The 26,621-nt window shown below is 38.1% G+C and overlaps 1 protein-coding gene across 1 annotated transcript; it reads right to left on the bottom strand.

Annotated features, from left to right (window-relative positions):
• Positions 1–1,327: 1,327 nt before the first annotated feature.
• LOC115989735 (obg-like ATPase 1) lies at positions 1,328–26,180 on the bottom strand. The gene is made up of 12 exons (XM_031113568.1): positions 25,883–26,180; positions 25,381–25,548; positions 23,847–23,970; positions 23,457–23,548; positions 21,675–21,773; positions 20,844–20,957; positions 17,885–17,949; positions 16,812–16,928; positions 13,931–14,006; positions 13,589–13,681; positions 13,043–13,093; positions 1,328–1,637 (listed from the first exon to the last, which is right to left on the bottom strand). Exons 1-12 carry the CDS (start codon positions 25,967–25,969, stop codon positions 1,539–1,541), a joined length of 1,185 nt encoding a protein of 394 aa, XP_030969428.1. The 5' UTR covers positions 25,970–26,180; the 3' UTR covers positions 1,328–1,538.
• Positions 26,181–26,621: the final 441 nt, after the last annotated feature.

The following is a 26,621-nucleotide window of genomic DNA, read 5'->3' as shown; positions in this document are numbered from 1 at the left end:
GGTTTTTGTTTAAAATGTTAAAAAGATCTATACTTTTTTATTGGAAATGGGAATTCTGGATGCTCATTGGCTTTTTCATTTTTTTTCTTCTTTTGTAGTTGAATCATTTGACATGTTGAAAACAAACTGTGCAAAGGAAACTTCGTGGGAGGCATCATGATGATCCCATATGAGTTTTTGATCATAACAATGCCAAGCATTACAACATCCATTGGTTGAATTTCTTTTTTTCCGAACAAAATACTATTGTTGTTTCATTGAATTTGCTTCACTGATAGGCTCACAATTCGATTTGGTTATTATGAATTAGTACCAAGATCTAATCTAAGACAGGTAAACCTACTTTAAGTGCCTAAAAATGATTTCTTAACTATTACTGCAACTAAATATTTCTTACGTTTGCATGACATATCAGGTTCCAAGAATTTGAGCCCCGCAGCTAATTTTTAAAACACCAACAGTTGACATTTTTACGATCTCTTTCTGATAACTACTCATGTGACCTATTATATTTGGTGCACAACAAAAGTTTTGTCAAGTATAAAATCTTGTGAAAATGCTATTCCAATCAACTTATTACCTTAATAAGTCCTGAGAAATTAGTGTGAAAAAAGAAAAAGAATTTATGTCTGTATCCTACATGTTAGGCAGCCGTCACGGGAGTCACCTAGGCTTTTTGTCTGGAAAACTATAACAGCGCTCCAACTCAATATCAATATCATAAATCAATTCATACTAAATGCCATTTCCTAAGCTTTTTGTCTGGAAAGTCGTACTAGGAAATGTGATTTCCAGCTGAGGTGAGGTCAGCTATTCACTCAAATTTGTTCCATTCCGGTGGCAAAAGTCCACAGAGATATGCCTAAAGCAATTGAACAGAATATGCTCATGATTTTTTATTTTTAATGCCCATCTCTTATTGCTAGAAATGCCTAATCAATATCATAAATCAATTCATACTAAATGCCATTTCCTAAGCTTTTTGTCTGGAAAGTCGTACTAGGAAATGTGATTTCCAGCTGAGGTGAGGTCAACTATTCACTCAAATTTGTTCCATTCCGGTGGCAAAAGTCCACAGATATGCCAAAAGCAATTGAACAGAATATGCTCATGACTTTTTATTTTTAATGCCTATCTCTTATTGCTAGAAATGCCTAGTTTTTGGTCAACTTTACTCTACTCCCCTTTACTTCCCCTCCCTCCATCTCAATCCAAACAGGCCTTAAAGTTCTATTTTGCAATTAAAAAGGTAATGGCGGGCAGGCTTAAAAGTATGGCAAACTCTCCTCCTCATGGAAACATTTTAAAAAAAAAAAAACATCTTGCATCTTAGAAGTTGGCAGTCAATTGCTTTATGTATCAAACTCTTACAAAACTTCTACTAAACAAAAATAAGTTTTAAACAAACTGCAAACCGGAAGACAAGCATGTTATCTATTTTTCCCTTTCTTGGTTACAAAAGCTTACAAGTAATATAAACTCAGAACACTATCTAGTTCAACAAAATAATAATTTAAATGGCCTATTGAAAACGTATCTCACTTCTTCCCACCCCCGGAAACATTGAACTTGAAAAATATTATGTCTCCATCTTGAACCACATAGGTTTTACCCTCCTGTTTATACTTCCCAGCCGCCTGTTGGAAAAATAAACCCAAAAAAAGGAGTTAATTGCCAAATTAGAACAGAATTCAATCATAGTCCTCAAAAGTTGAATCAACTGAAAAATTAAAAAAAATACAACAAATTTAACTTCTGCTTGATATCAAGTGCATCTTGATTGCATTTGGGATCTAAAAGCCATTTGACTAAGGAACCTCTCAATATAAATTCTAAATAAAAACCAATAAAATTTCTCTAAAATACACTTTTGGCCTCTGCAATTTATTCTAAATTCAATTTAGATCCCTCAAATTTAAAAAGTTACAAGTTTGATCCTAAAAGATTTAAAATGTATCAATTTAGTTCTTATGTCCACATGCCGTTAAAGAAAGTGCATACGTGGTATATTGAATGCTGATGTGACACACTAAAAAGAATACATGGCCCTTTTCAATACAATAGGTATGTTTCAGCTATAAAATTTAATAATTCTACCATCCCATAAGTACTCTTCTTATGGGATGGTACATTTCATATCACCCTAATACCATAGTAACGGGATAATTATATTGCGCAGTGAAAGTACTATCGTGCTCTCGAGCCTTAGGCCCGTGGAAGCAGGAATAGTCCCACAGTCACTTGTGGGAGTAAAGTGACCTTCTGCCTTTGGGTAGTAAGGTCAGGGGTGGTTTTTTCTAGTGTGCTTCTCTTAGGAAAATGGCAGAGGAGTTGGAGATTTTATGGCAGAGACTGAAAGTTACGGAGGAAGAGGAGGAAAGCATCTCGCTGGGAGATGAGTGTATGAGAGCAGCAGTGGAGAGAGGGAAGAAATGTGTGTTCATGAAGGTGTTGTCAAGGAAAGGCTTAATGGTAGAGGCGCTGCGAAAAAACATTAGGATGCTCTGGAAACCAAATAAGAGCATTCAGCTCTCTGTTATAGGAGAAGAACTATTTTTGGTGGAGTTTGAAGATGAACGGGATAAAAGACGGGTCATGGACATGAGGCCGTGGCACTATGAAAAACAGTTAGTGTTGTTTCAAGAGTTTGAAGGTGATAAAAATCCAAAGGATATCTTGCTGAAATGGTCTCCGTTTTGGGTGCAAATATATAATCTTCTGTTGAAGAGCAGAACAAAGGAAACCGGAAAAGCCATTGGAGAGAGCATTGGGAAGTTTATTGAAGTTGATGTGGAAGAAACAGGGGTTCAATGGGGGACTTGTCTAAGGGTAAGGGTCGAGATAGACGTTACCCGGAAACTGATCAGAGGTCGGAAGATTAACTTTTTTTTTGATAAGTAATCAGAGAAATGATATAAAAGAGGAAGAATACAAGAACAAGAAGTTCAAGATGATGAACAACAAGAAACAGAAAAAACAAACAACAAAAACCAAAGCTAAGGATATCAGAAAGACAAACTAAGGGAAAACATAAACTCTGACAGAGACGAAGAATCAGTAAAGCTCCAACAACGAGCCCACTCAAAAAGACTACGCTTGCATAAAATCTTTAACTCATCCAACGTCTTCTCCATGTTCTCAAAGGAGCGACGGTTACGTTCCAACCAAACAATCCACATTAAGCACCCTGGAATCAAATTCCAAATATTCGAGTTGTGCTTCCCAAGCCATTGATACCAACAAGATAACAAACCCACCGTCGTTCTTGGCATAACCCAATGCACACCAAAAGCTTGAAGCATGAAGGACCATAAAGAATGTGTAACAGGACAATGAAGCAAAAGATGGTCTACCGACTCCCCATCACCACAACACATACAACACCGATTTACCAAAATGCGATCCCTAAGCATGAGATTATCCAAAGTGAGAATCCGATTGTGCGCAGCTGTCCACAAGAAGAAGGCCACTCGCTTAGGAATCTTTGGTTTCCACACACCCTTCCAAGGAAAAAAGAAGTTATGATTACCCTGAATAGCTTGGTAATACGATCTGGTATCAAACTTACCATCCCTTTTGAGCTGCCATCGAAGCGTATCCCTCCTATCCCCCCGAGGAGTACGAGGATGGATACGGTGAAGAAGAGAATAAGATGCAGCTAGCTCCCAATCTTCAAAAGCTCTAAAAAACCTTAAGTCCCACACTCTGGAAGTACCTCCTTCCGGAGTCCACAAAACCTCAGAGATGCATGCATCCTTGGCTACTGAACAGACATATAGCTCAGGATAGAGGTTTTTTAGGGTATAGTCTCCAATCCACCTATCATGCCAGAAGCGGATACGAGTGCCTTCACCCACTATAAAAGACAAATGCTTAGAAAAACTCTCCCACCCTTCATGGATGCTTCTCCAAAGACCACAACCATGAGTCCTCCTGCACACTTTTGTACACCACCCCCCGTGACCCTCACCATATTTTGTGGAGATTACTCTTCGCCAAAGATGGGTAACTTCATGCCCAAACCGCCACAACCATTTACCTAATAAAGCTTGATTAAAAGATGCCACACTTCTTATCCCCAAACCACCCAATTTAATAGGTAAACACACTCTATCCCAAGCCACCAAAGGATATTTGAAGCTCCCCTCAGAAGACCCCCAAAGGAAATTCCTCTGAATACGATCCATTCTAGCAGCCACAGCTTTAGGAATCGTGAAAAGAGATAGAAAATACGTTGGAAGACTTGAAAGAGTACTCTTAAGTAATGTGAGCCTACCACCTTTAGACAAATAGAGACGCTTCCACCCTGAAAGATTCTTTTCCATCTTCTCCAAAATAGGATTCCAAATCGAAGCAGTCTTAAACGAAGTTCCCAACGGCATTCCCAAATATTTCATAGGCAAACTCCCCACTCTACATTGAAGAATACTAGCCAATTCAGCTATATTATTCACCTCCCCAACAGGGACAATCTCACTTTTCCCAACATTAACCTTCAAACCTGTAAATGCTTGAAAACAAGACATCGCCAACCTTATGGACAACAACTGATCCCTAGAGGCATCACAAAATAAGATTGTGTCGTCCGCAAACAACAAATGAGAAATCCGCACACCAACAGAATTCACTGAACCCACAAGAAAACCCCGAATAAGGTTATACTCCTCAGTCTTCTTCAAAATTCTGCTCAAAACCTCCATTATCAAGAGAAACAAAAGAGGGGATAGAGGGTCACCTTGTCTTAACCCACGAGAACTTCCAAAGAAACCTTCAGGGGATCCATTAACTAGGACAGAAAAACGGACAGATGTAACACAAGCCTTAATCCACCCTATCCATTTCAAACCAAAACCCATCCGGTCCAACAGATAAAACAAAGCCTCCCAGTTAACATGGTCATAAGCTTTTTCAATATCAAGCTTGCAAACCACCCCCGGTAACCGGCTCTTGAGCCTACTATCCAGACACTCGTTTGCAATGAGCACTGAATCTAGAATCTGCCTTCCACCGACAAAAGAATTCTGAGTCTCGGAGATGAGCTTATCCAAAACCGCCCTCAGCCTGTTCGCCAACACCTTGGACAACAACTTGTACACACTGCCCACCAAACTGATAGGGCGAAAGTCCTTAATGTTAATAGCATTACTCTTCTTAGGGATTAAGGTAAGAAAAGAAGCATTCAAGGACCGCTCAAACATAGAGTGCCGATGGAAAAAATCAAAAAACTCCATGACCTCCTTTTCCACAACACCCCAACAATGATGAAAGAAAGCCATGGTGAAACCATCTGGACCAGGGGCTTTATCACCCTCCATCTCCCTTAAGACCTGGAGAACTTCCTCCTTTGTGAACTCCTTCTCTAAGGACAACCTCTCCTCCTCCTCAATACAAGCAAAATCTAAACCATCCATAGAAGGGCGCCCCAAATCAGTTTCCTTATACAGCCCTTGGTAGAAGAGAACTACCTGAGAGCGCACCTCCGCCTCATCCTCATAAAGAACACCATCCATCTCGATCTTCTTGATGTGATTAGCATTTCTATGAGAGTTTGCTAATCTATGGAAGAAACGAGTATTATTATCTCCCTCCTTCACATACAAAGCTCGAGATTTTTGCCTCCAAGAAATTTCCTCAAGGGAAGCTAACTGTTCAATTTCTCCTTTGAGATGAATACGACGGAGTTGATCCTCACCTGAAAGCCCCAGCATCTCCTCTCTCGCATCTAACCCCAACAATTCAGTCAACAAAATTTTTTTCCTAAGAGCCAAGTCACCAAACTCCTCCCTATTCCATTTTTTTAAGTCAGCTTTCAAAGCCCTCAGTTTTTTAGCCAAAATAAAACCTGGTAAACCCACAAAACTGTACCCATTCCACCAATGTTGAACTCTATCAACAAAACCCTCAGCTTTCAACCACATATTTTCAAATTTAAAGGCACTCCGACCACGACGAACAACACCAGCTTCCAACAAAAGCGGGCAATGGTCTGAAATAACACGAGGAAGCACCCTTTGGGAAACATTCTCAAAATGTTCCTCCCAATCAAGAGAAACCAAAGCCCTGTCAATTCTAGACATAGAGGGAAGACCAGAGTCTCTAAACCAAGTGTAGGAAGCACCCTCTAACGGTAAATCAACTAAAGAATTGCTGTCTATAAAGTCCGAAAAAGCAAACATAGCCGGACTAAACAACTCACAGCCAAGCCTTTCACTTCAAATACGAGCGCCTCCCGAACTTTTGTTATAGGTGTGGGCTCTTAGAACATGACTTAAAGGATTGCTTGGAAGAATCCGGGAAGGACAAAGCAGGGGAGAAACGTGATCTCCAATATGGAGCTTGGTTGAGGGGAGAACCAATAAGGAAGGGAGGATGGGATTTCGGGTTTGCAAAGAAGAAGTCTACTGGTGAAATGAAAAATAAAGAAAATACCACAGAGGCTGGGCGGAAGGGTAGGGATGAAGTGAGGGAAGGGGCGGCGCGTGAAACTCAAGAACTGGAAGCTATAAGCCTCGGGGAGAGTAGGCAGGAGAAGCAGGGTGATTTGACTGGTGGGGGTGAAGTGACTACTGAGGAAAAGGGGGAGAATGGGTTGGCAGAGAACATTGGGAGAATCCACACAGGAGAGCTAGTGGAGGTAGGAAAGGAAAAATGGGAGGTTGGGAACGGGAGTGGCGGGAAAGATGTTTGCCAACAGGGAAGGGCTGAAAATTTAGACAAGACTATCCCAAATTTCGAATTTGGGCAGGGCCATGAGACGGGTAAGACAGACAACTTGGTGGGCTTGGGCTTGGGATTAGATGAGAATAAGGATGGTCCGATGGCCATGCAGTATGACCCAGAGGAGGGTTGGGTAGCAAACAAGCTGGGTCCGACTAGTGGGCACTGGAAAAGGAAAATAAGGGCTGGGCCGGATGAGGAAATGAAGGAAGCGTTGGGCCCATTGCAGAGGAAAAGAGATGGAGACTTAATTCTCAGAGAGATTGACCAAAATGTTAAAGCCTTCAAACGTAGGAAGAGTGAGGGGTTGAGCAAGGAAGAACCAGGGGATGAGCGTACCATGGATGGCGGAGTGGCGGTGGCTGCAAGGCAGCACCGCCGAGCCAAATGACGGCGCTAGCTTGGAACTGCCGGGGAATGGGATCGGCTCCGACGGTTCGAGCGCTCACCGACGAGGTGAAGAACGGCGATCCAGTTTTGGTTTTTCTAGCAGAGACCAAAGCTTCTCAGAGAAGAATCAAGGGGCTCCAACGCAAACTGGGCCTTACTCAGGGCATTACGGTGCCGTTCGATGGCCGGAGTGGGGGTTTGGCGATGCTTTGGAGAGAAGGAGTTGATGTGAGGTTCAAAAGCTGCTCAAATTCGCATATCGACGTGGTGGTGTGCGAAAGCAACGGAGCTGTGCCATGGCGTGCTACTGGATTCTACGCCACCCCGATGCAGGTATGAGACCTATCTCTTGGAACTTACTTGAAGTTTTAAATAGACAGTGCAATATGCCTTGGGTTGTGTTTGGAGACTTTAATGAAATATTGAATTCTGATGAAAAATTAGGATGGTTAGAGAGGGATGCTAGACAGATGGAATGTTTTAGGGAATGTTTAAGTAATGTGGTTTGTTTGATTTGGGTTTTGTGGGTCAAAGATTCACCTGGTGTAATGGGAGAATTGGAGATCAACGAACTTTGGTTAGGCTGGATAGAATGGTAGCTAATGAGGAGTGGATGAATTTGTTTCCGGAGGCGAAAGTAGTTCACCGATCAATGGCGGCCTCGGATCACTGTTTGCTGTCGTTATCGATTAGAATGAGAGAAACAATGAAGGTAGCTAGGAGAAGATTTATGTTTGAAGAGATGTGGACTAAGGAAGAGGGGTGTAGAGAGGTGATTGAAAGGGCCTGGGATCCTTTGGTTTGTAATCCGGAGCTGTCTATTCAGAAACGCCTGAAATGCTGTCAGTTTCAACTCCAGAATTGGAACCGGCGAGTGTTTGGAAATGTCAATAAAATTCTGAAGCAGAAGCAATGTCGGTTACAACAATTGGAAGAGCTGAATTTACTTCACGAGTCGGTGGAGGAAGTTCAAAAGTTAAAAAAGGAAATTAATGAAGTTATGTTGAGGGAGGAGATAATGTGGAATCAGAGGTCAAGGGCGCTGTGGATCAAATATGGTGATAGGAACACAAGGTTCTTTCATGCAACAGCGAACAATAGACAAAGGAAGAATAAAATTGAAGGAATATTTGATTCTGAGGGGAGGTGGAGAGAAAACAATGAGGAAGTTGAAGAAGTTATTCTGGAGTATTTCAAGAAGATTTATAGTTCTACTTTCCCCACTGAGTTTGGTGCGAGTCTGGGGGCAGTGGGCAGGAGGGTAACGGAGGCCATGAATGACGACCTTTTAAGGGAATTTAAGGAAGAAGAAGTATGGCAAGCCCTTATGCAAATGCATCCAACAAAATCTCCGGGACCGGACGGTATGTCCCCAATATTTTTCCAAAAGTATTGGGATGTGGTTGGGCCTCAAGTAGTTCAAAGTGTTATCCATACTCTTAGAACGGGTGTTATGCCAATTGGAGTTAATGATACATATATTTGTTTGATTCCCAAAGTAAAATGCCCCCAAAAAATTACAGAATATCGCCCAATTAGCTTATGCAATGTGATCTATAAATTGGTATCCAAAGTTCTTGCTAATAGGTTGAAGAAGGTACTCCCGGATGTTGTGGACGAAGCTCAAAGTGCTTTCGTTCCTGGTAGGCAAATCACAGATAACGTTCTTGTTGCATTTGAGGTTATGCATTGCATTAATCAAAGGAGGAAGGGGAAGGAAGGGTTAATGGCAATTAAGCTCGATATGAGCAAGGCTTACGATCGGGTTGAATGGGGGTATTTAGAGGCGATGATGCGAAGAATGGGGTTTAGGGAACGATGGATATCCTTAATGATGATGTGTGTGACTACTGTTTCTTTCTCGGTTTTAATTAATGGGGAGCCAAGGGGAAGGATTGTCCCTACTAGAGGTCTTAGGCAAGGAGATCCTATCTCTCCGTACCTTTTTCTTCTATGTGCGGAGGGCCTCTCGGCCATGTTGCGAAGAAATGGGAGTGGGGAGGCCGTGAGTGGGGTGCAAATATGTGGAAGGGCGCCAAGGATCTCTCATCTTCTTTTCGCGGATGATTGTATAGTCTTTGGTAAGGCGTCGATGGAAGAGGGTTTAAAAGTCACTAAAATCCTTGAAGACTATGAAAGAGAGTCCGGGCAAAAACTAAATAAGGAGAAGACTTCTCTCTTCTTCAGTAAGAACACGGCGGTGGAGGTTAAAGAAGGGGTAAAGGAGCTGTTTGGGGCTGAGATTATCCACCAACACGAAAGATACTTGGGGCTGCCTCCACTGGTTGGTAGGGGCAAGAGGAAAGCTTTTAATCGTATAAAGGATCAAGTGGGGCGGAAAATAGCAAGCTGGAAAGGAAGGCTTCTGTCCACTGCAGGCCGGGAAATCTTGATAAAGGCAGTGGCTCAAGCTACCCCGACGTATACGATGAATTGTTTTATGCTACCCGACTCCCTTTGCAGCGAGCTAAACTCCCTGGTGCGAAACTTCTGGTGGGGCCAAAGGGATAAAGAAAAAAAGCTTGCTTGGATCGCTTGGGGGAAATTATGCAAGCCAAAAGCTGAGGGGGGGATGGGTTTCAAAGATTTGAAGGCTTTTAATCTGGCTTTGTTGGCGAAACAAGGGTGGCGGCTCTCCCAAAACCCGTGCTCCCTTGCTCATAGAGTCCTAAAAGCTAGGTACTTCCCAAGTAACAATTTTATGGAGGCACAACTGGGAAATTTGCCGTCATACACGTGGAGGAGTCTGCTGGCAGCTAGGGAGATCATTGAGAGGGGTATGCGGTGGAATATAGGAAATGGGCAGAAGGTGCGGATTTGGGCGGATAGGTGGCTGCCAACTCCTCACTCTTTCAAGGTGTTTAGTCCAAAACCTCAAGATTTTGATGGGGAAATGGTGGAGTCTAATAAATCAGCACGAGGGGGGCTGGGACAAAAATCTGGTGAGGAGTGTTTTTATTCCCCATGAAGCGGAAACTATCCTAAGTATTCCAATAAGCCTTTCTTTACCTGAGGATGCGGTGACTTGGGCTTGGACTCCAAATGGGAGGTTCACAGTAAGTAGCGCCTATAAGGTGGCGTGCAGCTGGTTGTGTGAAAGAAGAAGCAAAGAGGAAGGCTGTGGGGTGTCGGATCCAGGTAAGGGCAGGCAGTTTTGGAAGTTCCTTTGGCAGCTGCACTGTCCTAGTAAGGTAAAGCACTTCTTGTGGAGGGCGTGTAAGAATATCCTCCCTACGAACTACTGTCTAAAGCTTAGGAAAATTCCCATTGAGGAAGCGTGTGGGGTATGTGGAAGGGTAGAGTCATCTGGGCATGCTCTATGGGATTGTGAGGCGGCAGGGGCTGTGTGGAGAGAGTCAAAGTTGATGCTGCCTAAGCTCAGAAATGATCACCGCGACTTTATGGAGATTGTGTGGAAGCTTTGGGAAGGGAGAAGGGAGTTAGATTGGGAGTGCTTTGCGACTACGGCCTGGTGTATTTGGAAGAATAGAAACTCTTTGAAATTCGAAGGGCGGGGCAAGGCAGTAAAGGTGATTGTCAAGGAGGCGGAGTTGCTGGTGGAGGAATTCAGATCAGGGAATACAAAGGAAAAGCTTCCTGTGGAGGTGAGAACTCAAGCTTGGAGGCCGCCAAGGGAGGGGTGGTATAAAGCTAATGTGGATGGGGCAGTGTTTAAGGAGACTAATAGCTGTGGAATTGGAGTTGTGATTCGAAATGATCAAGGCCAAATCATGGGGGCTATGAGTAAGAGGCTGAATCTTCCGTTAGGAGCGGTGGAAGTCGAAGCGAAAGCATTTGAAGAGGGTTTGAGGCTAGCAGGAGATCTCGGTTTGAAGCAAGTAATCCTGGAAGGAGATGCTCAGACAGTCACAAACGCTTTGCTGGGTAAGTGCTTGCCGCCATCCTCAATCCAAAGGCTTATTGCTGGTGCTAGTCGGTGGAAGCAATGGGTTCAAGTGTGGAGAGCAAGCCATGTCCGTAGAGCTGGAAATGGGGCTGCACATGTAATGGCTCAAAATGCCAAATTTATTTCTGATTGTGTAGTGTGGGTAGAAGATACACCACCAATGATTCAATGCCAAGTGCATAGAGATGTTCTTTTGTTGAACCAGGTTTCTGTTTAATGAAAGCTATTTTGTGTTGACTATCAAAAAAAAAAAAAAATACCATAGTAACAAACAAACAAACAAACAAACCCCATATCTTCCTTCCTCGATTTAAAAAAATAAAAATAAAAACCCAACAACTCAATCCCTAGAATCTTGATTCACGATCAATTTCCCTTAATCTCCCCATTTCTTTATCTACATCTTTTCTCTCTTCTTTCTCACTTACCAAACATCTTCCCATCACCCTCTCAATACCCAGCATCCCAACTTGTCACACGTGGATCTTGAGGATCCATGAGGAGGATAAGAGGCAACAAAGCATTTACACCTACAAACCTACCGATTTCATCTTTTCCTCTTCTTTACTTTGCTTTTCTCTCTCTTCCCCTATGACCAAAACCCACTCCCTCCTCTAACCCTCATGGCTGACCTATCTTTTTGTTATCTCTCCATCTTCCTTGGTTCTATTATTTTCTCCCTTGGTCATTGAGGATTGAGATGTGGGTTTCAGCTTTATGACATGGGTTTGGTAATGGGAGTTCTATGAGGGATGGTGGTAGATTTCTAGAGGTGTTTGAGTGAGTTTGATGGGTGGGTAAGTGTGATTCCAAAGCAAGTGGTTGATTGAATGAGTAGGGGGTGAATCAGGTTGGTTCAGCCATGGGCATATCAGGATTACAAGCTTGGCCAATTGGATAAATTAGATGTTTGGGTTTTTCTTGAGTTTTTAGGTGATTATTGCTTGACAATTTGGGAGCCTGCCAGTTGGTGATTTGGGCGTTTTACAGTGGCAAGGAAAGCATGCGTGCTGTGTTTGGTTGACAAGACAGTGGCAAGGAAAGCATGCGTGCATTGTGTTTGGTTGCCAAGAAATTGGCAGAGTGAGACTGTGCTGTATTTGGTTGCCAAGAAAGTTGGGGGAAATGAGTGTGTATGCGCACACACGAGGGTGTTTGGTTGCCAAGGAAGGAGCAGAAAGTGTGTGCATGCAGTGCTTGGTTGCCATGAAAGTTGGGAAATGAAGGACAGGAAAAGAAATTAATCTATTTGCAATGTTTAATTTAATTATTTTGAGAGTAAATTTTTAGTTGATGTGTCTTTTTTTAATTAAAATTAAGATGATGATGTGGCTTTTTCGATGACAATTTTTTTTTACAAAAAATTATATAACACATAAGCATCCCGCCAGCCACCTTAGCAAATTTTGTAAGCCAGATAATGGCAAGGATGAGAATGACAAGCTGTTTAAAAGATTTAAGGACTAAAATGAAATACTAAATTTTCTTGAGGACAAAAATAAAATCACACCGAAGCATATTTAAGCCTTTTTTATTATATAAGTACATATTAAGCCTTCTATAATCCTAACATCTCATAATTACTCGTTTTGCAGTACATTTTATATTCACTAGAATACCATATGTCACTCTTTGCCATACTCATAAAAACTCTTAACTCCAAGGAATCTTAGACCACAATCAGTTCTGAAGCCCATGCAATGCCTAACACTGCTTAGCCCATTGCAACCCATCAAACTTAACCTTTTAGTGCGAGATCCAAGACAAGATTTTCAATTATTTTATCCTAACTTTGTTTAAAACAAATTTATGTGCTCTTAATATTACCGATTTTTAGGGATTGGAGAAAGCTACCTCTCATTTGTGTTACCCATAGGACGAATAGGCTTATAATTGACCCCCAAAACCAACAAAAATAAAACCAAAAAACAAAGAGTTGCATATTCACTTGGGTTGCAAACTAGCAATGGCCAGGTGGAAGTAAATGTTTATAGCCACATACGATATCTCAAAGAGTGAAGTATATACCTTTACAGCTGCCTCAGTACCGAGTTCCTTTAGATCTTCAAATTTCATTACCTAAAATAACCAGAAAATCCACATCATTAATTTGAGAATGGGCAGGTTGGAGGCAATTTTAGGCAATTTACCACCTTCAAGAAATTTGAATTTTGGCTTCAACTAAAATTCTATTACAGAAAGTATCAAGTAATTTAAACTAAAATCTTATATCAATTTTAATTATTTTGATTACATATCATAATTTAATTTTATGTTCCAATTTAGTAAAATTTACACATTACACACAATGCTTGCACCAAGTGGCTCAGTATATGTATGTATTACATATACATTACAAAATTAATGTGTTTTGTAATGTGACTCATTACTTATTAAGAGAGTTAATTTACTTTAGATAAAATTCAATAATAGTTTCATGTACTCACTAGTTATTGATATAGTTTCAATTTATTTACATATAATTCTTAAACAGGCCATGCAGCACGGGCAATATACTAGTGAACAATAATACTTGGAATAAAGAGAACTGCCAAAGAATGGGTTAGGAACAACCTCAGCACAAATGAATCCTCTCTCAAAATCAGTGTGGATTGCCCCCGCAGCTTGGGGAGCCTTTGTATGCTTTCTAATTTGCCAGCATTTCACCTACAAAATAAAAATTATTTGGACATTCAGCCATTAATTCATCAAAGCAATGATGAGGAATATGGTACAGCAAAGTTATAGACAGGAAGAACATAAAATGGAGAAAATAATGTTCAAATCATCAAATATGGACGGTGATGGAGTGGTCTTGGTTGATTCAAATCCAATGGTTCATTAGATCTAAAGAAAGAGAGCAGGTAACCAAAAAAATGATAATGATAATAAGAACTACTAAGGAAGATATATTACCTCATCAGGTCCTGCAGTGAAGAAGTATATAAGATTAATTGCAGAAAAACCAGTCTTTATGATCTTTGGAAGGGCACTGCAGCAAAGTAGAATGTATTAGTCATAGTTATCTACAAACGTCTTTTTTGGATATGTAGTCTAAGAGTTTAAGACAAAACAAAAGAAACAAATAATTGGAAGCACACAAACCAACATGGACAAAATGATTTAAGAAACTAGAAGGGCTGAGATACTCAGTGGAAACAACACTTCCTTAGTGGTTGCTGGAGAGGCTTGCTCAAAGAAAAACCAGCCTTTAATTGAAAGGTGTTAGAAGTATATGGTTAAATGATTAGATTTACCATATCCCAATAGCTTAACCTTTTGGAAAAATCGGTAATTTGACATAGTATCAAAGCAAGAGGTACTAAGTTTGATCCTTGTCTACTCCACTCTACCTTCCATTTAAATTCTCATGTATTGGGCCCCACCTATAAAAAAGTAGTTTGAGCCCACACATGAGGGGGAGTGTTAGAAGAATGTGGTTAAATGATTAAGTTTACCATATCCTAATAGCTTAAATTTTTGGGATAATCGGTAATTTAACAAAAGGTTCACATAATATACACAAAGTTAAGCCCTTCAATTGGCAGTGTCAGATGCAAATTGAAAGTTTAGAGGTATATACACGCCAGAGTCTTCACAGGACTTAAAACACCCTGTAATTTCTGATTTTCTCTAGTACAGCAATACTGCAGAACACGGCCAAGGAACGTGACCTAAACACAGCACAGATATGATTTACTAAACAACACAAACTCTTTAATTAGACATAACAGTCTAATGGAAAAAGGACAAAGGCACAACATAACATGTCCATGTGTCTTTCTGTAAAAAGTTTGAACTCCACATATCAGATCACAACTTCGTCTTACTCTTATTTTCTACATATCAATTTTGGTACTTAAATTTTGCCCCATTAGAGTTTCCAAAGAAGTAATCAAATCCTTAAAGTTTGAAAAAATACCCAATTGGTCCTCAAAGCTTGTCCCATTTTCCAATTTGGTGTTTAAAGTTTTGTAAAACAATTACCCTTTTTTCCTTCTTATATTATTGTATTCTCTCATCACCCAAACATGGAGTAGAGATATATTAAGCAAACTCAAATTAGAAAGTGAAAAATCTTATTCCTTTTTTTCCACATCAATTCCACATGGTAATAGTAAGCCATCACAACACGTGGTACTTTTAATCCACCCGCATAGATAGCATATAATTTTTAGGCTATACAAACCCTTTTTTATTATAAATGTGCCCAACCACATGATACATTAGTGCTCAAATTAGCATGCAGATCAAATTGGATCATTTTACAAACTTCAAGGATTGATTGCTACTTTTAAACTCCAGGGACTGAATTGGAAAATTGTGGCAATCTTTAGGGACCAAAAGTGGTATCTGCCCAAAAACTTATTAATGTGAATGAACTGTGAAGTCATCCCCACATTGTCTTTGAAAGTCCTAAGCATGTCAGCCATTTGCTCCACAAATGTTCAAAATTCGGAACTTCATTAATTTTACAATAAACCCATATACCAAGATTCCATAGTAATTTGTTCACAGTTCTATGAGTCTGGGAGAGCAACAGGTACCAACACATTTCTTCCATAATAGAGTTCCTTGATACATGTGTATCACCATACTTTTGAAAATCTTTTGGATATATGACCAATCAAAATCATCTAAAAGTCCAGCAAAATTGGATATTTCCTAAGAATAGTGATTGAAGACTTTAAAATGCCCATAAAATATTTTGTGCGGTAGGTTTAACTGTCAATACTCAATACTTAGTGAAAGTGATTGAAGCCAGAGTTCAGAAATAATCATTAAAACAGAGGTCAAGAACAGGGATGTGACCAAACCAATTGTATCAGATGTTCAGAACCAAAGTTTCGGACAAAATTTGAAATTCCAACCACTTACAATAATTTCAAGCCCATTCCAAGAAAACCTCAGATAGAAATACCACAGGAAATATGATAAGACGATGAGATCAGCAACCGGAAGTGCTCCAGTTCAAGATTTCCTAACCTAACACAATCAGGTCCAATTATGTAACCATAACGAGTCCCTTCTCCTCCACTTACAAATAACTTCTATCAATACTGGAAGCCAGTTTCATCCATGTATTCTCACACAATCTCCCCAATATTTCTCATTGGAGGGGAGAAAATATGAAAACTTCTAAAGGAAAAAGTGTCTTCATTATTACACCTTACAGACTGCTATCACTCAAGGTTGAAGTATTGATATTCTAATTGAAGTTTTTAAAGAGAGAAGAAGACAAAACACTGGGTACCACACATTATAATTTACAGGAAAGTTAGGGAGAAATTGCAACGTCCCTTTACATCTTAAGAGAATAGTAAAGGTATTAGGTTTATGTCATTGTAAAGGCCCAAGAGGCCCAATTATGTTGTAAGCATATAAGGCTAACTCAAGCTTCTAGTCTCTATATACCCTATTAAGGGTTCACTGTAAAAGTTGACTTGATTATTCAGTAAGAATGTAGCCACTAGGGCTTTATCTTGTGGATGTAGGCCAAACCACGCAATCCCTTCTGTTCTTCTCTCTTTCTTACTTCCGCTTCTTTATATTATTTTATTCTCATCTTTAACAAGAATATGATAAGTGAAGTAATCAAATGCTGATAGGTTTACGCTGGTTAATCAACACAAGTTCACATAATATATCTTGCATCAGCTCTACATTCCTAGTATTAACTTTTCAAATTAATGTTAAATTTGCAACCACAGACCACATAATGCTATTCCTCTTTCAAATAGCTAAACATTTACATAAAACTTTAGCAGTCATCTTTTCCTCGTCAGTGAAAACATACCTTTGAACATTGTTCTCTTGACAGTACTTTGCCGCTTCATCTTCTGGCATATCAGCAAGATTCCTCTCTAACACACCACTGAAAGGAATAATTGGTTCACCCCCATGCTCCTGTACCCTGAGGATAAAAGGAATTATGTGACTCTTAGTCCTTTCCACAAATAGCAATTCTTAAGGAAATTGAAGGAAATTAAAAGGCTTTGAGGGATGGGGGCGGGGTGTTGGTGGTGAAGGAGAAGAAAGAGATGAACTCACTTGCAGTTTTATCAAGGTGTAAAGGAAAATATAGCAGAAAAATATTCAGTGTAGACAGAACACAAAGAATGGTCATTTGAAGCAGGGGGAGAGGGGAGATATAAAATTTGCTTTGTTACTCCTCTAGTGCTTTCTTTTTTTCCTTTTTTTAAACCATGGTTAGAAATATCCTAAATCTACCCCCACCCCTGCCCCCCGGAGTCTTGAACCTGAGACCCCCTTCTCCCTTAGGTAATAACTACTAAGTACCTAGAGAGGTGCCATTAGACCATTAACGTCATTGGCATTTAAAGCTTTCTAGAGTAAGCAATCATTACGTCTACTAGATGCACTGATGCAGTAAGCTCAGCTTAGCTAAAATGGCCAGCTGTGGAATTTGCTAAAATCATAATTAGGTTTTTCTTCACACAGACTCCACAACCACACATTAGTGTCATAAAATACTTCCCCGTTTGGTAGGGCATTTCAAGCAACCTTTTGAGCATTTTAAACACACTTACACACTTTTTCACACACTTTTTCACCCACACATATATCAAAAACACCCAAACAACATTACTCAAACTCCTCTACCAAACACCCCCTGATGTTTGCACATTAGCTCCAAACTCAACGCAAGAGGGATTTATGATAGGTAGCTCACATTATAGAAAGTCAAGATAGGATATAATTAAGACACATATCATGAAAGTCACAAATAGACGCACACAAGCAAAAAGACAGACGTCATGAAAGCAACAAACAGACGCACATCGGAAATGAAAAGTCAAGATACTAATTTATGGAAAAATACTAATTTATGGAAAATAAAGGACATACCAAGCATGAATCTTTGGCAAAAATTTGTTCTTTTTTCTTTGGTAATCTTTCTCATTCATGTTAACCTGCAGAGAAAATAGGATATAATTAAGATCACATTAGTTTTTCTTTCTTTGATAGGAAAACACAATCACATGCTTATACAGATTAAACTAATGACCACATCCTCCATCCCTTATTTATCATCACTACAGTTTTCATCCTAAAAACAGCCAAGAACCATAACATGGATATGACCCTGACTTCATTCCTATGATATTATACACAACAATATCTCTCTACCATATCTTAAAATCTCAGCAAATACAGAATGCTTTTCCCTTATTGGTCACCAGATAAGAGGAACACTGCAGAGTGAAATTTCTAATTGTTTTCTACTAGTAAGACCAGAAACCCAGAGACTGACAGACCAATGTTGGACCACAGTGGCAGATCAGTTGTTAATTTATCTGGGTTGAGGTGTCTGCCAATATAGTTATATATAGTGCAAAACTTAGGTAGCAACACGTTAGGTTCCCCAATTAAAATTCAAACACCTGATAAAATTGACCAATAAAACACAAGCATTGTTATCATTTCTAAAGACAATTAAATTCCATGCACTGCAACTAATTGGAGAACATAATGTACTGCACCTAATGTACCATACTTGAGTTTAACCCCATTATATATTTCAAAGATACACTATTTTTTTTCCTCTCCTTCCTCAGCAATTCTTGATGCATACACTGTTGTTGAATTAGATTCAACACAATTTGAGAAGAGGATATTTTAAACATTTAAGAGTTTTGGGAGAAGTTAAAAACAGTTATAGTAGAAACGTGTACTCAAATTAAGAGATTTCAAGATGCATAATTGGTAGTAGAATCATGGACAAACTTAAATTTCTCAATTTACTTTTTTTTATAGGGTAATAATTCTTAAATTGCTCAATTTATTTTTTTATAGGTAAGAATCATTTTAGTAAAGAACAGTCTTTTAAAGACTTTTTAAGTATTTCTGTGGGACTAGTTTTGACAAAACAAAGAAATGCAAACCAAAAGAGTTTTATTACAATTATATATAAATATGTAATGATAAGTCCATAATTTTTTGATAGAAAACTAAAACTTGCATTGTACAAAATTGAACATGTGACCTCATCCACCACCCCTTGATTGTGGGAGGGGAAGAGGTCATTTGGTCCAAAGAACATTAGCTTGAACAGTCCATTATTATATAGTTACATTTGGGTCAAAAGCCATAATTGCCAATAAATAATCTGATTATAAGAAAAGCCATTGGATAACTGACGAGATCCTTTTTCTTTTCTTTTTTTTCTTTTTGGCTCTTAAGACCCACGCCCCAGCACCCGTTTACCATCCAAGCTGAGGCCAAGGATACTGAAGGTAAACGCTAGCTATAAGTGTGCTTAAGTGCAAACTACAAGAAGCTTAGCCCTTTTCGCCTCTAAAGCGGGGTGCATTTACAAAAACAAGCTTTTCAAAAAAAACAAATGTGAAATATAGCAGTCATATTGTAATGCTATTGATAATCAATGTTGATTTGTTATACAAAACTCAATTTTATGATATGATATCATACACCTAATGATGCGGGAAGATTATTATTTAGTATTATTTATGTTTGCAAGTCAATTGTATTTTTATGTTTTAAGTCCTATTAGTTTATTGGGCTACTAGTATTTTAATTTGGAAGCAAGGTTATTTTTATAATAAGGCAATTAAGGTTTCCAAGGCAATTAGGGTTTCCTAGCCAATTAGAATTAGGGTTTAACAATCCTTTATAAGCATCCTATTGTACTCCTTGAGGAGATAATTGATATTTTGATGAATGAAAAAATGTCCGTTTGGTCTTTCTTTGGTCTAGTGCTGACTCAGGTCTACCCTAGGTGCTGACTCCTAGTGGTTTCCCCGCTTAGTGCTGACTCCAAGCCAGACCTAGGTGTTGACTCCTAGGTCATATCCCTTTATTTTATTGTTGTTTCAGTTTTGTTTTGGTTGTCCTGCATCAGTTTTGGTATCAAAGTAAACACAGATCTATTTGAAGCATCACCGCACCACACTACAGTAACCCAGATTTCAAACCAAACACAGAATCTACCAAATTCCCAGACCCACTGTGAATCACCAATCCCTCCTTCCTCAAGCCATATCGCCACCATTAACATAAACAACCCAGCCACTCCAAGACCCCAACCCCACTAACACCCCTTTACACATACTAAAAGATGTAAAACTCCATGTAGAAAGACACTTCACAGACAGCTCATCTCATCAAAGAAGACTCAAGCAAGACGAACTTTCCCTAGGCCAAACAATCTTGAGATGACAATTATGATCGTCTTATGCGCAATGAGGATGGTGGTTAAATATTTTAGAATTGCATTGCACTGCTTTTGTTAGGCATTGAAATCATTACTTGACATTCTAATGCCAGGATGGTGATCAAATATTTTAGAATTGCATTGCTTTTGTTAGGCATAGAAATCATTACTTGACATTCTATTGCGAGGATAGTGATTAAATATTTTAGAATTGCATTGCTTTTGTTAGACATAGAAATCATAAATTGACATTCTAATGCTTTTTGGCCTTTGCCTTTTGGGAATGTTTTGATTCAACCATGTACTTAATGTCTTTATTTTAATCATAATATCAAATAACAAATATAATGATTATGTATATTTTGTAAAGCACTAGAGAAACATAAAAAATGTTATATTTCAATTTTTTATATGATTAGTTGGTCACTTGATCATTATAATGTTCATTAATAATTATTTTTCAATTTTTTACATTATATTTTTAAATTTGCACTTCATTTCAATCAAGCATGTGCTTGAAGTTTGCGCTTACGCTGGCCTAGGTGCAAAAGACAGATCTATTATGAGACAAGCATAGCTAACTTAGTCTAGGACCATTAAGAAAATTTATCTTAACATGAAAAGACAACTCACCAGGTACACAACTGGTTTTGCAGTAAGCAATTGAAAAGTATTCAATATCTCAATATCAGCAGCTTTCCACTCCCCAAGACGGACATCTTTTCCTTCAGTAATCCATGCCTTGACCTGTAGAAATTTAACAACACCATATTTGTGACACACTGCCGACTGTATGAAACGAGCTTTTGTGAATGCAAGCATGCTCAATTAGTACAAAAATACATCATCTACAAAACCTTAAGAGTCTATGTAACGGGAAAAGGATTAAACAAAGATGCACTCAAGGATCAGATTTCATGCTTTAACAGAGAGTTTGATTTTTCATTTTTTTTTTATCCCTGGATTATGGAAGGCAATCAAGTACCTTTAACAATTTTTTTTATAAGTCAAAAACTTTTACAATTGTAGCATTCTCTCAGGCACCATTGGTTCATTTCATGTTCTCAGTCGATGGTCTAAAGTAATCAAGGACTTGAGAGAACTCTCCCAATGATTACAACCCATTTTCATACCTTATCTGAGGGTTTTCCCATTCATGTATACATATTTTAACTATATATTTATTTGGAAAGCAGTGCAATCACATTTTATATGTAAATACTTACAAAGGGAAATAGAAATAAATGTGTTTGTACACAAAAACTAAAAGTGAATTTACTACAGCTGTAAAATAATTCATACTTTGACTCAGTAATCAGTATAGATGCAACAACGCAACCAATATGTCTTAAACAAACCTTGTACAGTATGGATAATATCTTCAGCTACTTCAATGTTACCACACATGACTAAAGGTTGCACATTCAAGTAAGCATTACTGTTTCCCGCTATCGAAACACAAACCTTTAGACAGAGCTCATGCTCTATTTTTAACTGCTTGTCATTGCTCCTCTTCATGCTTTTCTCAAGATCTTCTACTCTTCTTTCCATAAATTCAATATCCTACATATAAGTCACGTGAAAGGCACATGGTTAGAAAATTTCTTCAAATATGGACAAATAAATAGGTAAGTTGGAAAAAAACAAAGGAGCAATTCTACAGGGATGTTCAACAAAGAAATTTATAGACTAACAAAATCATAATTAGGAGAAATAACCATCAAAACACTAAAAAACTGCCAATGAAGAAATGCAGGTACAAATAATAATACCTACATTGAAAGTGGTATAAAGATGAGAAGGGTATGAACTTATCAAGTTCACGATGCACTATATGTTACTCCTAAGATTTTTACTCACCATCACATATATGAGTTTGCTTTTATTACCTGATGTCATTTTGTGTATCTTATGAATCATACAAAAGACTTCTAAATACCTGCAGCTAGCAACGCCATTATGCCCCGAGTTTCCAATGTCTAAGACCTATACAACATCATATAAACTATAACAATTTGTTTCCCAATCCTCATTGTTTGTATTCTAGGTCCCTTACTACCATGTGGAACCAGCAAAAGTAGGAGGCAAAATGACCAGCCATTATGGTTATATTTGCATATATCTAAAGAGGCCAAAGACTGCAATGCAGCCAGCAAGGTTAGAACTGAGTAAAATTTCATCTTCTTCCAAATAAGTTTTATAATTAACTAAATCAATTTTTTTTAATAGTAATGAAATTTTATTGAATAAACAGTCCCAAGTACACGGGGGTTGTACTCAGGGAGCGGTACATCAAACTCTCAAACTACAATGCTCTTAACACATATATAAAAGTAAAACAGGGAACAAATTGAAAAGCAACACTCCAATCCAGCAAAGTAAGACAGAAGAAATATTTAATCTTAAGAAAAGACCATTCACATCCCTCAAAACTTCTAGCATTCTGTTCCCTCCAAATACACCACATTCTGCAATTAACTATGTGAATTTCACCAAGAAAATCTTCTATAAAAAGAAAATTGAGCTAAAGTTCCATAACAGTTTATTTATAGGGTCATCAAGAGTGCTAGAAATTAACTTTAGAACATGTCTGGGGCTCCATATTTAGGCTTGGAATTAGTCAAACCCCATCCCAAGCTTAAGCATGCATGCACAAATCCAACTTATATAGACAAGGACCCATACTCTTTTCTTTTCTTTTCTTTTTTGATAGGTAATAGAAGTTTTATTGAAAAAAAAGTACATCATGTTCACAATGATGAACAATCTGTACTTGAAACAATTACATACTCTTTTCATTGAACTTTTGTCTTGATTCGTAAATCAAAGAACAAGAAGAGAGAATTGCCACAATCCAATGTTCTTTTATACTGCCATCAGTGCCATGAAACAAGTACCAAACCATTTAATAACAAGCTGAGGGTGGGAAGGAATCTTCTTGCGGATATAAGAATATGTTCCTCTCTTTTGCTCTCTTTAATATACTCAGAGAGTTATGCATCAATATGACACCAATCCCTCACACACACACACACACACACACACACCCATCATCTATACATCTCAAGGACACCAACTTTAGACTTTATTGAATGTAATATAAATCATAAATTCCAATGCAGGAATCAGCCATGTTCTACTTGATTTGCATGCATTTAAAAACTATTGATGAAAGAAAGCAGTAGCTCTAAATACTAAACTCATGACTGATAGTCAATACAAGAAGTTAAAAAATATAATGCATACCTTTAGCCGCAATTCTTCGCTAATAGTCTCTAAATCCCTTACAGGATCCACGGAGTCATCAACGTGGATGATATCTGGATCTTCAAATCCACCTAGGGGGAAAAAAGGAAAGTAGAAGTGAATATTACAACAATAATATACTCGATAGGTGACAATTATAGGGATGACATGTTATTTTAATTTTAAACCAAGCAGAAAACCAATTACACAAATGGAAGCACACATACAAGAATCAAGATCATTGAAAGACATAAATACAACAGAATTAACCATAATATTTGCTAGGAATATAAACCATAGATATATGATTCAACAAATTGGTAGAGCATGTACATTGTAAAAGTAGATGCAACATTCATACATGTACTATTCAAAATATAAGCTTCTTACGTAAAACATGGAAAATGCCATCAACTGCTCGTATATGAGATAAGAAATTGTTGCCCAACCCTTGTCCTTCATGAGCACCTTTCACCAGTCCAGCTATATCATGGATCTCTAAAAAAGCTGAAACCTGAACACAGAATTACATGAATATGTAAAAGAACAAGTTAAGAATTATGAACAAACAAATAACAAAGTAAATAAAAACTTATTTATCCTTTTTTTTTATTTTCACAAATCCACATGGAAGTGTATATATCAGGTTTTTTAATTATATTCTGGATGAATCTTTCATCGACAGGTACTCTCTTACATGTAACACTGCCACCACTTTCCATCGCCATTTGGCCTCTAAGAAATTAAACTTAACCTAATTGATTCAGAACATGCAAGGTACTTTCCACTTTTCAATAACTTCAGATTAGTCACAATATGCAAAGCTCATTTTAAAAGTCAAAAGCTTGTATCCTGAAATTTTCTAGGTCCTTGTCTTATAGTTTTAGTTCCTTTGTGATTAATTATTTAAGGTATTCATGATACTGGCACACTCTTACAATCTTTAAATCTGGGGTTCTGACAAAGTAAAGAGAACTGCTTCCTAACTTTGGACACTTCTTGCCACCACCTTCATCATATCAAATCATTCACCAGAGAATAGGGGCTTTATACCAAATATTCTTCCCTTTGGCAAATCATAAATTATATTGTATAGGTTACTGGTATTCAAAGAAGAAGAAAGGACCAAAAAAGAAAAGAAAGAGATCTATAACTTCTATTAACACCTTATATTAAAAACATGGAAAATCTCTCAACTCTTTTTCCCTTTAGCCACCTTCACAATTTAAAGGGTCTTTGAATGTCAGGATGTCTCTAGGCCAAACAAGGGACAAAGAGGACTAATCAGGTGAGGAATTATACATAAAGAGAATGCAGCATCCACTAGATCACCAGGTTTTTGGTAAATCTTACCTCACAGGAACGCAATAGAAGGCCTAAGCTCAATAATGGGGAGGTGAAATTTATTAATCATGGTTCATCTTAAAAATCTTCACCGTTGCATATGGAGTTGACGATTTCAAAACAAGAGATTTGAAGAACAATTTCTAGTCTAAACTCATTTTTTTTAATAGATTGGTCTAGTCTAAATCAATTAATGCAAATTTAACCAACCACGATGGATTTGAGTTTTGAGGATTTTGCTCCCACAAAAACGCTTGTGTCATGAATTTGAAATAACAATAAGGCTCAAGTTAAGTCCATATATGAATTCCATCAAATTGTACTTTTTATACATATATTAAAACCATTTAAACTAAAAACTGAAATCTGATCCTTCTCTCCACATTCTTCCATCAAATAAACTAATTGCAGATAGTATTTTCATTAAATAACTAAGACTTAATCCCTAATGCAAAGCATACGTAAATCAGATTGAGAGGTTCATATAAAACTAAATAAAAGTATTTTTTTAAAAGGGGAAGGAATATTCCAGCAACCCTTTTCTCCTCTTCAAGAGGCTTCAAGAAATGGAGTCACAAACCTCGCTCTTCGGCTTGAAGGAGCTGCAGAGCCATTCGAACCGCTCATCGGGGACATTAACACGGGCCTCATTGGGCTCAATGGTACAAAAGGGAAAGTTTTCAGCAGGTATTGCGAGTTTTGTCAGCGTGTTGAAAAGAGTCGATTTGCCAACATTTGGCAATCCAACCTGAGAAAATCAATAAGACCCATTAAATATATACGTTACAAACACATCAAAGTTCACAAATTTATAACACAGACTATAAGAAAACAATTAACAAATAAATACACTGCGATATGCTCAGAGTTAGTCCCATCATCGAAGCACAATGCTATACATTCAAACAAAATGTATAATAAATCAATAAAAGCATGAACTTGCATGGACAATTCAGCAAAACACCATATTCAGAAAACTATAACTAGTACAAGTATCAACAAAAAATGGTGAGTTTTCTGGGAAACCAAACAGAGGCTAAGTGAATAATGAATCTGGAAATGGATTAAAAGAGGAAGCGTACAATTCCAATCTTGAGGTGAGATGAGAATCGACCAAGAATGGGTCTCTCTGCAGGTGCTTCCTTCGATTTCGAGGCTTTTGGAGGCATTGTTTCTGAGTTTTGAGGGAGAGAGAGAGATTCAGTGAGAAAGAGAGTGCGGGTGTGGTGGTGAGCGCAAAGCAGTGGGCGGGAGGCAAAGGAGAGTGAATTCGAGCCTCTCTTCTCTTCTCTTCTCTTGTGTTGAAAGGTTAGAAGTACAACCCTAGTCACTCCACAGCTCACAACTCATAAGCGATCAGGTCCTCGCGTTAGCACATCGCGTGCAAATAAAACCCAAGCTAGTTCTTTCCTTTTTTTTTTCTTTTTTTTTTAAGAATAAGAAATAAATAGAAATAGACAAAACATTTATTATAAAAAAAAAAAAACTTTAAAACCCGGCAAAATTTGTAGAACATCATCTTTTTAAAAAAAATATTAGCAGAAAAATATGTGAATGAAACATTTTAGTAAATTAGACTATTTTTAAAATCTTTTAAAAAATGTGGAACTCGAGTATCTGAAACTCGAGTTCCAAGATTTTTCACAAGAAACTCAAGTTTAGGAAACTCGAGTTTTGTATAAATGGAACTCGAGTTTCCTGACTCGAGTTCCACATTTTTTTTTTTTTGGGTCCATGTCTGACTTTATCCAAGAGGGAATGGGTTGGAACTCGAGTTTAAAACAGTCCAACTTACTAAAATGTTTCATTAGCATGCTATGT

The sequence above is a fragment of the Quercus lobata genome, chromosome 5 (assembly GCF_001633185.2).
Source record: "Quercus lobata isolate SW786 chromosome 5, ValleyOak3.0 Primary Assembly, whole genome shotgun sequence".
Classification (NCBI taxonomy): domain Eukaryota; kingdom Viridiplantae; phylum Streptophyta; class Magnoliopsida; order Fagales; family Fagaceae; genus Quercus; species Quercus lobata.
Note: the sequence above shows the minus strand (reverse complement) of the source record. Positions and strands in the feature narration are given on the sequence as shown.